The 14,079-nt window shown below is 46.0% G+C and overlaps 1 protein-coding gene and 1 pseudogene across 2 annotated transcripts; both read right to left on the bottom strand.

The window, feature by feature from the left end:
- Positions 1 to 1,256: 1,256 nt before the first annotated feature.
- Positions 1,257 to 4,747, bottom strand: LOC121559383 (annotated as a pseudogene).
- Positions 4,748 to 5,370: 623 nt separating this feature from the next.
- Positions 5,371 to 8,602, bottom strand: LOC121565599. 2 transcript variants are annotated; one of them, XM_045219767.1, is made up of 4 exons: positions 6,921 to 8,602; positions 6,427 to 6,635; positions 6,022 to 6,109; positions 5,371 to 5,625 (listed from the first exon to the last, which is right to left on the bottom strand). In XM_045219767.1, exons 1-4 carry the CDS (start codon positions 8,239 to 8,241, stop codon positions 5,441 to 5,443), a joined length of 1,803 nt encoding a protein of 600 aa, XP_045075702.1. In that variant the 5' UTR covers positions 8,242 to 8,602; the 3' UTR covers positions 5,371 to 5,440. The 2 variants fall into 2 exon arrangements, with proteins under 2 accessions (XP_045075702.1, XP_045075701.1); XM_045219766.1 differs by having other exon boundaries at positions 6,427 to 6,680; positions 6,921 to 8,397.
- Between the last annotated feature and the right edge of the window lie 5,477 nt (positions 8,603 to 14,079).

Genomic DNA, 14,079 nt, shown 5'->3' with positions numbered 1-14,079 from the left:
ACGGGGCTGTAGTGGAACAGGTTGAGAGCTTCAAGTTCCTTGGTGTCCACATCACCAACGAACTATCATGGTCCAAACACACCAAGACAGTCGTGAAGAGGGCACGACAAAGCCTATTCCCCCTCAGGAGATTGAAAAGATTTGGCATGGGTCCTCAGATCCTCAAAAAATTATACAGCTGCACCATCGAGAGCATCCTGACTGGTTGCATCACCGCCTGGTATGGCAACTGCTTGGCCTCCGACCGCAAGGCACTACAGAGGGTAGTGTGTACGGCCCAGTACATCACTGGGGCCAAGTTTCCTGCCATCCAGGACCTCTATACCAGGCGGTGTCAGAGGAAGGCCCTCAAAATTGTCAAAGACTCCAGCCACCCTAGTCATAGACTGTTCTCTCTGCTACCGCACGGCAAGCGGTACCGGAGTGCCAAGTCTAGGTCCAAAAGACTTCTCAACAGCTTCTACCCCCAAGCCTTAAGACTCCTGAACAGCTAATCATGGCTACCCGGACTATTTGCACTGCCCCCCCCACCCCATCCTTTTACGCTGCTGCTACTCTGTTAATTATTTATGCATAGTCACTTTAACTCTACCCACATGTACATATTACTTCAACTACCTCAACTAGCCGGTGCCCCCGCACATTGACTCTGCACCGGTACCCCCCTGTATATATAGCCTCCCTACTGTTATTTTATTTTACTTCTGCTCTTTTTTTCTCAACACTTTTTTTGTTGTTGTTTTATTTTTACTTTTTTGTTTAAAATAAATGCACTGTTGGTTAAGGGCTGTAAGTAAGCATTTCACTGTAATGTCTGCACCTGTTGTATTACGGCGCATGTGGCCAATAAAATTTGATTTGATTTGATTTGAAATTTATTTTGACTGTTCGAATTACGTTGGTAACCAGTTTATAATAGCAATAAGGCACCTCTGGGGTTTGTGGTATAGGGCCAATATACCACGGCTAAGGGCTGTATCGTCGAGGCACTCTGCGTTGCATCGTGCTTAAGAACAGCCCCTAGACGTGGTATATTGGCCATACACTACCACCCCCTCGGGCCTTATTGCTTAAATATAGATGTACTGTACAGCACTAAGACAGCCATGACATTATTTGGAGAGACCACAAAGACTTATAGAGAAGCTATATAATTGATAGACTAAATCCAATAGACTGAGTCAAATACCTTTATACCTGGTTACAATTAAATGTAGTTCACTATGAAATGACCTGTGACTAGGGTTGCAAAATTACAGTTACTTTCCCCAAATTCCCAGAAATCCCTGTTGGAAGATTCCAGAAATCAGAACGGAATAAGCAGAAAATCTGGAATCCGAAAAAAAGAAGGAAAAAAAAGAAACCCTACTGGTGACCTTTGACCTAGCTGGATGACCTTTACTTGGGTGTCAAACCTGGGGGGAAGGCCAAAGTGCAGGATCCAGTTGAGTCTGGCACCAAGTAGGACCACAACATCAGACTGGAGCAGAGCTCTGCAGTCCCCACCAAGACCATAGAACCAGGAGGATAGGAAGAGGAGGAGGAGGAGGAAGAGAGGAGGAGGAGGATAGGAAGAGAGGAGGAGGAGGATAGGAAGAGAGGAGGAGGAGAGCAGGGACAAAACAAAATGTAATGAAAAGAGGCTAGTTATAGGAGTAGTGTAGTTGTTTGATTGACACCAGTTTACATTGACATGACCTGGCCAGGAGAGACTAGTTATAGATAGGGATTTCAGGAGTTTCGTGGTCCGTTCAAATGGTCAGGGAAATTCTTGGTCCTACTTATACAGTCAATGGTCTGTACATGAATATGATGCCAGCTGAGAGAAGGAGAGGCTGACCTGGAGCGGGCAGCAGCAACACAGTTGGGGTGATCGTCAGGCAGCACCCCTTTACCCATGGGGGTGGGCAGGAAGGGCAGGTCACACCCCTCCACCAGCTCCTTCAGAGCCCCCTCTGCTCTTCAATGGGCTGCACCTGCAGAGGGACACAGACAGAGGGCACTGCCACACGGATTTCAACAGACTGGTCTTCACAACTGGGATGCATTCAGCTGAGCAAAACGTTGTGCAACGTTCAGATAGAAATATAGCATGTAGAACGAACGTGCCTCTCAGACAGGTAGAATGAGAAATCATGTCAACAACATTTGTCGACTGAACGTGGCCCAGTTTTCAACTGAACCGTGGTACAGTGCTATATGTGTTACAGTGCGTCTCAGCTGGCTATTGATCTCTCTTGGACAGACGCACGTAACATAACTGGAAGTAGCGTCTGTCAACAGAATGGGATGTGACAACTTTGTTCCGATACGCTGATTTTTCACCACTAATCATTTGGACAAATCCCGATTTCGCAGGTGCTCGCATCTTTTCAATTTCAGAACGGGAGGGGACATTTGGCCCATAAACTTGCCGGAAACTTGCAGAGAGTTTCCGTTTAGGGGGTGGAGAGTTCGCAAGTGGCGTTAGTATCTTTCTCTTAACATCTCCCCAGACCTTATCCAAGTATCTGACGCAATTATGCAAGATTTTAGTTCTGTTTCCCCCCAGATTATCTGGCTATTAAAAAAGCAATGCCTACCTTTGCCAATGATGAGTAAAGTCCGTTTGGCTCCTTTCAGGACCGCCAGTGCTTCTGTGATCGCCATATGGTCAGCCATACTCACAGGAGGAGGTGGACTACAGGGCACCTCTCTGACAAAGGAAATAATAAATAATAGGTCAAACATTAAACATGTTACCTAGCAACTTTATTGCATATGTAAATAAACCATGAAGGTCTATCGAGGCTTATTGCTATTCTCTGATGAGAATATTTTGATATAGTGCTATATTTTCTAAGTAATTTAATTTCTGGTTCACTTCAGACGTTAAAAGGTATAACAAGATAAAATAAAAATGACTACGGTGATGTGAATTCAGAGGTATACATATTCAACAGTAACACATTAGTATACATTTTAAATGGATGAAAGACAGTGATGGCCACTAACCTGGCTCTGCTCCTGTCCAATTTAGCATTGACCATGTCCCCAGATATGTCTACGTATACAGCACCTGGACGTCCATACATGCTAGTGCGTGCTGCCTTAGACATACCAAACACCCTTAAATTCAGATCAATTAAGGCTGTGCTGTGCTCTTATGAAGCAGTTAAGGTACCTTGCTAAGCTGGAAAATTAGAGGTCAGAAAAAAGACAATTGCAGGTGATACCAAATGATATGAAGAGGACTACACAGAGGGAGTCAGAGTAGACTGTATACCTTCTCTACCACTGAGGAGATCATATCCAGACTGCTAGACCTAGCAGAGAACTTACTGTACAATCTGCATGCCTCCACCTGACAGAGAAAGAGGACCACAAATAACAAATTATTTCCTCTTTCAGCAATTAAACTGCTAGGGCCAGTTTCCCAGACAGAGATTCTCTATTGAGTTTGCTTTTTAGGCCATGACTAGGCTTAATCTGTGTCCTGGGAAACAACCCCCTAATGTTCAAAAGTCATAAATATCATGGTTCAATCGGTACCTGTGGAAACTCTTGAAACGCCCCAGTGGTCTCTTGGTTTTGATCGGAGGAGCCTCCAATAACAATCACAGGCCTACAGAGAGAGAGGTATCACACAATGACATCAACTGACAATCTGAGATAGTTTGGAGTCCTCAGATCATTTTTTGCAGTGTGCGGATAGCATCCCTTCTTTTGAAAGGACCACTGAACATGAGTAGTAGGGTCTTCTGTTTGTGGAGTTCTAGCATACCAGCAGTTCATGTTAGCGTTGGCCATTCCACCAAGTGCATGGATGAGTCCCGGTCCAGACACAACCAGACACGCACCTGGACTGGAGAGGAACAGACAGACAGAGGGACAGACAGGAAGACAGGCAGACAGACACACAAAGGGTCAGACAGACAGGCAGACATAATTAGCAATGCAAAAAAGCTATGAAACTGACCCTCACACACTACACGCTCCTGTAGTCTATGTACGGGTAGTTAATATCACATGATTTGGGGAGAGCTGGTTTAGTAATAAAAAGGTGGCTTATGGCTTGTTCATTGCGCATTCCCACATACTTGATTCCTGAGGCTTGAGCTGCCTTAGCTACTTCAATGACTGGAACACCAACTATTCCAAACATATATTCTACATTCTGTAGAGAGTTACATGTAGATACAGTATATTTACCTTTTTTTTAAAAATGTTTAGTCATTTAGCAGACGCTCTTATCCAGAGCGATTTACAGTTAGTGAGTGCATACATTTTCATACTGAATTGTATATGAATTGTTACAATGTAGTTTAGATTTTCTTTGCATTGACACACACATTGGCATGCATCAACAAGGGTGTTAACATATACTATTCCACATAAACATCTAAATGTTTTTCTACAACAATATTAATAGTTAGCTATACCAGTGCAATGACCTATGGCACACTTTCACAACTCATAGTGTTACATTCTCACTGCCAAGGACATGATCAGCGACTAATATATTATTAGCAACACGGTTACACAGTATAACACTGTTTTATATATATTGCACACACTTCACCTGAGCTTTTAGTGCCTCTGCAATGAGCTGAGCCCCAGTCACATCTTCCATTATTATTGTCGAGAAATCTGTTCAAAGTGCAAACGCGGTTAGCAATGATTTCTTGGACTTGTTGTTCAGTAGCTTATAAATCGTGTTTAGATCTCTTGCAAATCATTAGTTTTGTCTGCTTTCCAGCATGCATTACATGAGTACCTTTTTTCTTCTTCAGTGGGGTTTATAGGCAGTTGGCATCCAACGTTATGGTGCATTACTGCCCCCTATTGTACAGAAGTGTGGACATGAGCCGTGCAATAGCAGTCATGAATATTTAATAAACTAGTAGCATTTTTCTTTTTTATTGCAAGAAATACATAATAAGCCCTCATTATGTGTTTATAACTGCACTTTACTTAACACTTAACTCAGTTAAGTCATTATGAGTGTATGACAGTATGAAAAAAAAATGTATGCACTCACTAACTGTAAGTCGCTCTGGATAAGAGCTTCTGCTAAATGACTAAAATGTAAAATGTAAATGACTTGAGTGTATGCATTATAGATATAGGCTTCATAGAAAGTGTTACAAATGTTCTCCTGTCATCTTATAGGAGATCCATTCATGGATTTAGTTATGGCTTGAGAATGTGACTGGTCTACGGAGTTCTCCTTTATGTCTGTCTTTATATGTGACAACAACTTTTCTGTATTATGTGTATTTCCACAATCAATAATCATAAACGGTACTTCACTATGAATACTTTTGACTATGTGGTTTGAAGTACTTTACCGTTATCTTGCACATACATGAAGACTACTATAGACAGAAATCAATGCAGTAATGTTTTATTAAATAAAGGCTCTGATTAAAATATCATATTAATAAAATCAGGCATTTGGCTAATTCTTCTTCCCAGAAGCTCCTGTGAATGGTTTGGAGATGGCTCTGGAGAGAGCGTGTAACACCCTGACTATGAGTGGGCGTTTACGGGACTGGGACTCCTGGGGAGCAGGGGCCGGTGTGGTTGTCAGGTCCTCCTTGGGTGGGGAAGTGGATGGAACCTCTGGAACCTCACACTCAGCATCTGTCATGAGAACATTTCATAATCAGAAAATGAATGTGTGTGTTTGTGTCTGTCCGTCTGTCCGTCTGCCTGTCCGTCTGTCTGCCTGTCTGCCTGTCTGTCCGTCTGCCTGTCTGTCCGTCTGTATGCCTGTCTGCCTGTCTGTCTGTCTGTCTGTCCGTCAGTCTGTCTGTCTGTCTGCCTGCCTGCCTGTCCGTCTGCCTGTCCGTCTGTCTGTCTGCCTGTTTGCCTGTCTTTTTGTCTGCCTGTATGTCTGTCTGCCCGTCCGTCTGCCTGTCAGTCTGCCTGTCTGTCTGCATGTCTGTCCGTCGGTCTGCCTGTATCTGTTGTCACTGTTTTAACAAGCTTGTCATAGGGTGATACATCAATATGACATTATCGATGCTTATCACTTACCCTGTGAAATATGAGTCTCTCTGAGATGTTTGGTAGGCAGCGCATCCTGTTCAGGGTGTCTCTTCGGTTCCCCTTTTGTCTTGAACAGCTGTTGACAAAACCTAGAACCTGTGTAAAATACAGAGTGTGCATCCTAAAAGGCACCCTATTCGCTACGTAAGGCACTACTTTTGACAAGGGCCCAGAGAGCTCTGGTAAAAAGTCGTGCACTATATAGGGAATAGGGTGCCATTTGGGACTCTCCCATGTGTATTAGGATTGCATTACAGCGTCCTCACTCAACCTCCTAAAGACAATGACAACAGTTTTGTTCTAATGCTGAGAGACAATAGGGGTGTAGTGAATCTGTAGGGTAAATTTCAGCCCTGCCTTACAGAGGTAATCTCAAAACACAGAGCACCCTACCTTAATCATGATCTTTGGAAACTTATGCATTTTCGGTAGGAAACGCCACTTCCTGTTCTTCTTAGTCTCTTCCCCTCTGGCAGAGGGAAGACGGGCCATGCCGTCAGCCTTTACATCAGCCGGGCTAAGGCTCCTGGCAGGGAATTCCTCAGTAGCATTAAGGTCAGCTACAACACCATGAGTGATGTCACTTGTGGCATTGCTGGTGTCTGAGTGAGAAGAGCACGCTAGTGTGACCGACCTGTGTACAATAACTGGGAGAAGAGGACGCAGCCATTGAAGTCAGTCACTGCATCCCAAATGGCATTCTCTTCACTTTATAGTGCACTACTTTTGACCAGGGCCCATAGGGTCTGGTCAAAAGTAGTGCACTAAATATGGAAGAAGGTGCCATTTTGGACACAACCAGTGAATTTCACATCATAAAACGCAATGTATTGAGCATCATGTTACAATTAAGTCCTATGCAGATGAAAATAGGTACTTTCACTTACCATCCTCCATTGTAGACTTGGACACATAAGTCAGGCTGTCCATCACCACGTCTGTCATCAACTTGATGACCTGATCCAAAACCATTTCAGCCGATGGTGGCATAGGCCTTCCCATACACTGCCCCAGGAGTCTCCTAACAGAAGTCTGGGCAAAGTTGTAAATGAGCTCTGAGGCATCGTCCTTTGACAGCTTCCTCAGGGCTGGTTTAGGCAGCGCTGGTTGAGAGAGGCTTCTGTGGCCAACCATGGATTGAAGCTGGCGGTTTATGGTTATCTCCTGAATGAGACCATGGACCTTTGCGATCAGGTTGCCAGATGCACCTTGAAGGGCTTCAACTGACAGGAGCCTATCCAGATGTTCTTCTGCTGAAGTAATCTCTGGGTCGTCCGTCTTCAATGTGTCCATTATAGTTTTCACTATGATATTGGTGTCAGATATGTTTATTTCTTGTTGGCTCACAAGCGTTGACCGTGAACCTGTCTCGTCCATTGCGATAGAGGTATGGGATTCTGTCCTTGTGATTTCATCGGCAGCGCTCATGTCAGGCAACTGGTCAAGGCTCTCCAGTACAGAGTCTAACATGTTAGTGGCTATCAGACACTCCTCACTTGCAATCTGCCCAACAGATGAACTCTCAGAGTTGGCCACTCTACACTTGATCACATTTAGGATCAAGCTGAGCGTCTTCTTTGCAGTTTTGCTAAAGCCTTCTTGGCTGACTGCCACTGTTACGTCTTTTAGAGCCACAAGAGGTTTGCAACTTTCACTCAATCCACTGCCGTGGAGAGGAGAGGCTCTCTTCAAACTGTTGTTGCTCACAACTGACATACTCCTGGTGGGCAGAGTGACATCCTCACTGCATGTGTCAATTATATGGTGGTCTGTTGAAGAGCCACTCGAAGACACAAGGGCTTTAGACCTTTTAGCCAAACAGACTTTTGACAAAGGCTTCTCACTTCTCACAGACGGAGGGCGGCTCCTGTCCTCAACAAGAGCAGTGTCAGCGGACTTAGAATGTCTGAGTGTCTCCACAGGGGCGGAGTCCAGCACATATTTGGCTGTGGTGACTGACACTGGTGGAAAAGAGAAAAAGATGTTCAGTCTATCCTTTACTCTGTGGTACATGGTTTGAGCAGCATCCAATAAGTTGTCAAAGACAACTCTGGGTTTGAGCTGGAACTCCAGCTTTTTCTCTCCTAGTGGGAAGGAGTCTGCGTCGTCCACAGTGTACTGGGATACACTTTCAAGGTCTTGCATGATAATATTTACTATATCTTCGGCTGTAGAAACCGCATGGTGTGAGAAGGTGGTGCTAGGCATGCTCTGTAGCAAAGAATGGCTGGCTTTGCTAGCAGCTCTGAGAATGGTCTCACTCACAATGTGTTTGGCCTTAGCTCGGAACTCAGCACTGTGAAAGCTCTGGATGGAAATGTTAGAGGTTCTGCTGGCTGCACTAAGAGATCGCGTGAGTGTGGCAATCTCGGCTGATGTCACATCACTCGAAATGGTGAGGTCCTCCAATTTCGAAATTATCGAGTCCAACTTCTGGTTGAAGTCGAAGGATGAATTTGACGTGCTCTCCCCAACGGAAGCGGAGCAGTCTTCCTTTGAAGTGTCCACCCTCAGCACCGAGATCACCTGTTTGATTACCCCTTTAGTGCAGGTGTCGAGGGTGAGCTGGTAGGCTGAGGCTGGGGACTTAGAAGGGTCTTACTGTCTGTCTTCTGTACAGGAGACACTGCCAAAGTGGCCTCAGTTACAGGAGATTCCTGCACAGTGGCCTCAGTTACAAGTAGTCCAGTTGCAGAAAGCTCGATTTGCACAGGAGTATTTTTTTCCCTCAGTGAGATGGTGGGAGGTGAACAGCTTCCTTAGTTTGTCCAGGGTTTTGGTATAAATCTTCTGGGAACCTGAACTCACTTCCACCCAGAACATTTTGCGACCTGATTTCGTACGCATGGAGGCCTTATTGACCTCAGATACCTCATGCAGGTCGGAAATAATTCCACCAAAGAGATCAGAGGATGCCTCCTCAATATTCTCTGAGGAAACATGGACAGATAGGATTTCCGACAGTTTCCCACAAGTGTCGGTTTTATCCAGCGCAGCAGTATATGTCACAGCTGCATCCTGAATGACCTGAGTGATGCATTGCTCAGCTTTGACAATATACTCCTCCACTGGTTGACCATGGAGGATGTCAACTTTATCAGCAGGGAGCTCCTTCTGAATACTCACATTCTCCTCTGATGGGCATGGGTTGTTGAAGATAATGCTCTCAGTGACCATCTTAGAGGAGGCGAGAGATGAGTCGAGAAGCAGAGATCTGTATATTGTCGAGGTGGACATCTCTGGGTGCTTTATCACAGCAGCCTCCTCCAAAATGGCCGACGGGCCCTGGAGGATGTCAGAGATATCCATGTCCTCAATGGTCTCTACCAGAGACGATAGTAGGTCTCTGGCTGCCAGGTTGGTAGGTCTCTGGTTCTCAAGCTCTGTTTTGATTGCTTGACAGGCAGTTGCCAGAGCAACAACAGAGCGAGAACACAACTGCTTCAAGGTGGAGTCAGAAAAAGATGATGACAGATCTGTCATGGACATGGTGGAGAGTTGACTCTCAGAGACAAATGGGCTGAGTTTGACAGACACCTGTCTGACCAAGTCCCCAGCAAGAGCTCTCATATCTATTGCTCCACTAGCTGAGTTGTGGGAGCAGGCACTCTGTGGCCTTGACGGGTTCCTGTTATCCAAAAATCCTGTTATCCAAAAAACCTCAAGTACAAGATCCACAACATCGGATGACACTTCTGTCACTCTGTTGTCGGACAGAAATGTACTTGGATGAATGGTGCCTGCATTCACAGTCCAGTCGCAAATGGAGTTGTTGGACTGACTCTGGACTAGTGGAACTAGACAGGTTTCACTTGGACCTTGGCCAAAGAGCTCTGCCATTTTGAGCAGAACTGATCTTAAGACCTTTGACTTGGAAATGTTCAGCAGTGGGTCGTTGTTGGACAGTCTGGTGGATGGTCTGCTAGCCGATCTGTGAACCACTAGGCTTTGTATTTCTGCCGAAATGGCAGTTAGAAAATAGGTCAAGGGGCTGGACGCTCTCCCCTCATTTCCTCCGTTGGCTTTAGCCTTGATGATGCTATCTATGATGATGACTATGACCTGTCCAGCCAGAGGACCCAAGATGGCCTCAAGCTCCCTCTCTAACTCAAGGGGAGACTTGTGGCCGAGCGCAACTATGCTCTATGGCATGGGAATACATCTTAGAAGTCGCCATGCTTAGCATCTCTTGGGCAAACTGTTGACTTGCTGAGATACTTCCAGTCAGCAGAACTAGAGTTCCCTGACTGACACTTCGCATTAGCTCAGCCAATCTGGAGTTGAGAAGGTTTATAACCAACTCGACAATACCCATCATAAACTTGCCGTCCGTTGACATTTTGCTAGGTCTGTATTTCTCCTGTCTACTCCGTTTGGGCAGCGATACGATGTCACCCTGCGACTGGCCGCTCTGGACCATGTCGAAGACAGAGTCCTCAGAGATGCCAAACACAGATCTCAGTGGTGCTGAGTGTTGTCTGTGTCTCATCTCTCTATCGCCACCCTCAGGTGAGGAGACATATCGCTCTTCGTTCTCACTTAGCAAAGAGGTCATGGACCTGCAGAATGCACAACATAAATGAATAGTATATGGTAACAAAATAAAAAATATGATCCAAGAATTTGGGACACAAACTCAACCTTGTTATTATTATTCAAAGGAAGCATTGTGAACCATCTCAAACCACACTCAGAGCAAACATTAACATTCAGAGTAAACGTTTTAGAGTGGTTGTGTAGTATCTAAGTAGTATTTCTCACTAAGTGGATCTGGAATGGATATTTGTACCTATAACAGGAAATACCTGCAAAAAGAGGAGGGGATAGAGCTAGGTATCTGTGAGAGGAGGGGATAGGGCTAGATACCTGTGAGAGGAGGGGATAGGGCTAGGTACCTGTGAGAGGAGGGGATAGGGCTAGGTACCTGTGAGAGGAGGGGATAGGGCTAGGTACCTGTGAGAGGCGTGGATAGGGGTAGGTACCTGTGAGAGGAGGGGATAGGGCTAGGTACCTGTGAAAGGAGGGGATAGGGCTAGGTACCTTTGAGAGGCGTGGATAGGGGTAGGTACCTGTGAGAGGAGGGGATAGGGCTAGGTACCTTTGAGAGGCGTGGATAGGGGTAGGTACCTGTGAGAGGAGGGGATAGGGGTAGGTACCTGTGAGAGGAGAGGATAGGGCTAGGTACCTTTGAGAGGAGGGGATAGGGCTAGGTACCTGTGAGAGGAGAGGATAGGGCTAGGTACCTTTGAGAGGAGGGGATAGGGCTAGGTACCTGTGAGAGGCATGGATAGGGCTAGGTACCTGTTAGAGGCATGGATAGGGCTAGGTACCTGTGAGAGGCATGGATAAGGCTAGGTACCTGTGAGAGGCGTGGATAGGGCTAGGTACCTGTGAGAGGAGGTGATAGGGCTAGGTACCTGTTAGAGGCATGGATAGGGCTAGGTACCTGTGAGAGGAGGGGATAGGGCTAGGTACCTGTGAGAGGAGGGGATAGGGCTAGGTACCTGTGAGAGGCGTGGATAGGGGTAGGTACCTGTGAGAGGAGGGGATAGGGCTAGGTACCTGTGAGAGGCGTGGATAGGGGTAGGTACCTGTGAGAGGAGGGGATAGGGGTAGGTACCTGTGAGAGGAGGGGATAGGGCTAGGTACCTGTGAGAGGAGGGGATAGGGCTAGGTACCTGTGAGAGGAGGGGATAGGGCTAGGTACCTGTGAGAGGCGTGGATAGGGGTAGGTACCTGTGAGAGGAGGGGATAGGGCTAGGTACCTGTGAAAGGAGGGGATAGGGCTAGGTACCTTTGAGAGGCGTGGATAGGGGTAGGTACCTGTGAGAGGAGGGGATAGGGCTAGGTACCTTTGAGAGGCGTGGATAGGGGTAGGTACCTGTGAGAGGAGGGGATAGGGGTAGGTACCTTTGAGAGGAGGGGATAGGGCTAGGTACCTGTGCGAGGAGAGGATAGGGCTAGGTACCTTTGAGAGGAGCGGATAGGGCTAGGTACCTGTGAGAGGCATGGATAGGGCTAGGTACCTGTTAGAGGCATGGATAGGGCTAGGTACCTGTGAGAGGCGTGGATAAGGCTAGGTACCTGTGAGATGCGTGGATAGGGCTAGGTACCTGTGAGAGGAGGGGATAGGGCTAGGTACCTGTGAGAGGAGGGGAAAGGCGTGGGAGTGCGTGTGCTGCAGGCAGTTCTGGCGCTGGTGCACCTGCTGGGTCCTCCACTACAGCTGAATCTGACGCTGCGGCCAAGAGAGGTCACCTCTCCTGCCTCATTACTTCCTGATCCAGAAGAGCTTGGCGAATCAGAGAGCTCTATCTGCATGGTGAGGTCAAGGGCGGGAACAACCACAGTGGATGTAGACTCCATCACCCATGCTACAATATCCATGCACTTGGCACTAAACTCATGTCTGCTCATCTGCAATGTTAAAAGACCATACAGAGTTAGTTTGTTAAAGGGGCTGCACTGATATAAAATGTAGAACCATTTACTCAAGCTAGTCAATTAAAGCAGTGGTTCAGGATTAAAGGTCCTGCAGGATTTCCACAAATGAATGTTTGGTCCATTTTACCAACATTAACTACTTTAGAGGTGACTATAACTCACCCCGGCACGCATATTCTCACTCAGCAGATTCCAATGGCTGAAAAGTAAATAAATGCAAGTACACAATGAACTACATGACATTACCTCTATTATCTTAGACTATGTTATGGATGGACATTACCTCTATTATTTTAGATTACGTTATGGATGGACATTACCTCTATGATTTTAGATTACGTTATGGATGGACATTACCTCTATTATTTTAGATTACGTTATGGATGGACATTACCTCTATTATTTTAGATTACGTTATGGATGGACATTACCTCTATTATTTTAGATTACGTTATGGATGGACATTACCTCTATTATCTTAGATTACGTTATGGATGGACATTACCTCTATTATCTTAGACTACGTTATGGATGGACCTCTATGGAACTAGGCCACACCCAGACATCCCTGATTGGTTATTTGGTCCGTTGAGTCCTTTGTATTGGCCCGAGACTATGGGAGACTCTCAATCTCCTCGCCTCCTTCTCAAAACCCATTGGATGAGAAGGTCAGAAGGGCGGGACCTCTGGCTTTCTCATCCAATGGGTTTTGAGAAGAGAGGACACGAGGAGTATGCAATTGAGATAGGGAACATATCTAGGGGATGCATGGGGAAGCCAAAGAGCAACTTACTCGTCCTTCATGTCCTGCACAAAGGTGTGTAGGTCTGGGTAGCTTCTCTTTCCCCTGCTGAGGGTGAGGCTGGTCTGGGAAGTTTCATCCTTGTGGGTCACGGTAGTGAAGGTCACCACTGCAGCCTGATGGCGACAACAGAAAGCAGAGTTAGGCTGTAATTCAATTTTGCGTCATTAAAACACAAAATATCTCAATGAAATGTCATACATGTAATAGAAAAATACATCAAATACATCAACTTGTCCGAGAGAGATTTACATGGTTACAAAAACGTCACGCCACTTTTTTTCCAAGATGGCGAAGTAGTGCAGTCCTGTTTCTGTCGTGTGTCTGTAAATAGCCTGTAAATACCCTGTTTTTTGTATTTTTCGTACATATTTCCCTATCAGACTTTTCATCCTTCTACAAAATATACTTTCCTGCAACCCGCCTCACTCAATGTGGAACGGATTCTATTATCGACTTACCTTTATCTAGAATCTAGAATCTCCAGTTGAAACTAGCTAGCCAGCTAACTAGCTACTTGCTATTAGCCACAGCTAGCGGTGTTTCACCCAGAACATTGGATTTTTTTCCGCGGGATTAATTTTAATCACTGGACATTGATCACCGGATATTCGGCCAGTCTGCACAGCGCGTTATCGACCCAGAACATATCAGTTTTTCCGCCGGAATCACTGAATCACTGGACCTTTAACTCCGGATTCATCGCTACCAGCTAGCTACCACCAGCCAGCTACAACAAAACGGACGCTGTGGTCTGGCTAATCATCCTGAGCTAGGCCCATCGCCCATCTCCCGGCTAT

This window comes from Coregonus clupeaformis, unplaced genomic scaffold (genome assembly GCF_020615455.1).
Source record: "Coregonus clupeaformis isolate EN_2021a unplaced genomic scaffold, ASM2061545v1 scaf2724, whole genome shotgun sequence".
Lineage (NCBI taxonomy): Eukaryota > Metazoa > Chordata > Actinopteri > Salmoniformes > Salmonidae > Coregonus > Coregonus clupeaformis.
This window is presented reverse-complemented; position numbering and strand designations above follow the sequence as displayed.

Coding starts and splice junctions, on each gene's coding strand:
- LOC121565599 (XM_045219766.1), bottom strand. CDS start 8,241: ATGCCTAGCACCACCTTCTCACACCATGCGGTTTCTACAGCCGAAGAT. Junction 6,110..6,426: donor TTCCAAAGATCATGATTAAG/GTAGGGTGCTCT, acceptor TTTTGTCAACAG/CTGTTCAAGACAAAAGGGGA. Junction 5,626..6,021: donor AGAGACTCATATTTCACAGG/GTAAGTGATAAG, acceptor TTCTCATGACAG/ATGCTGAGTGTGAGGTTCCA.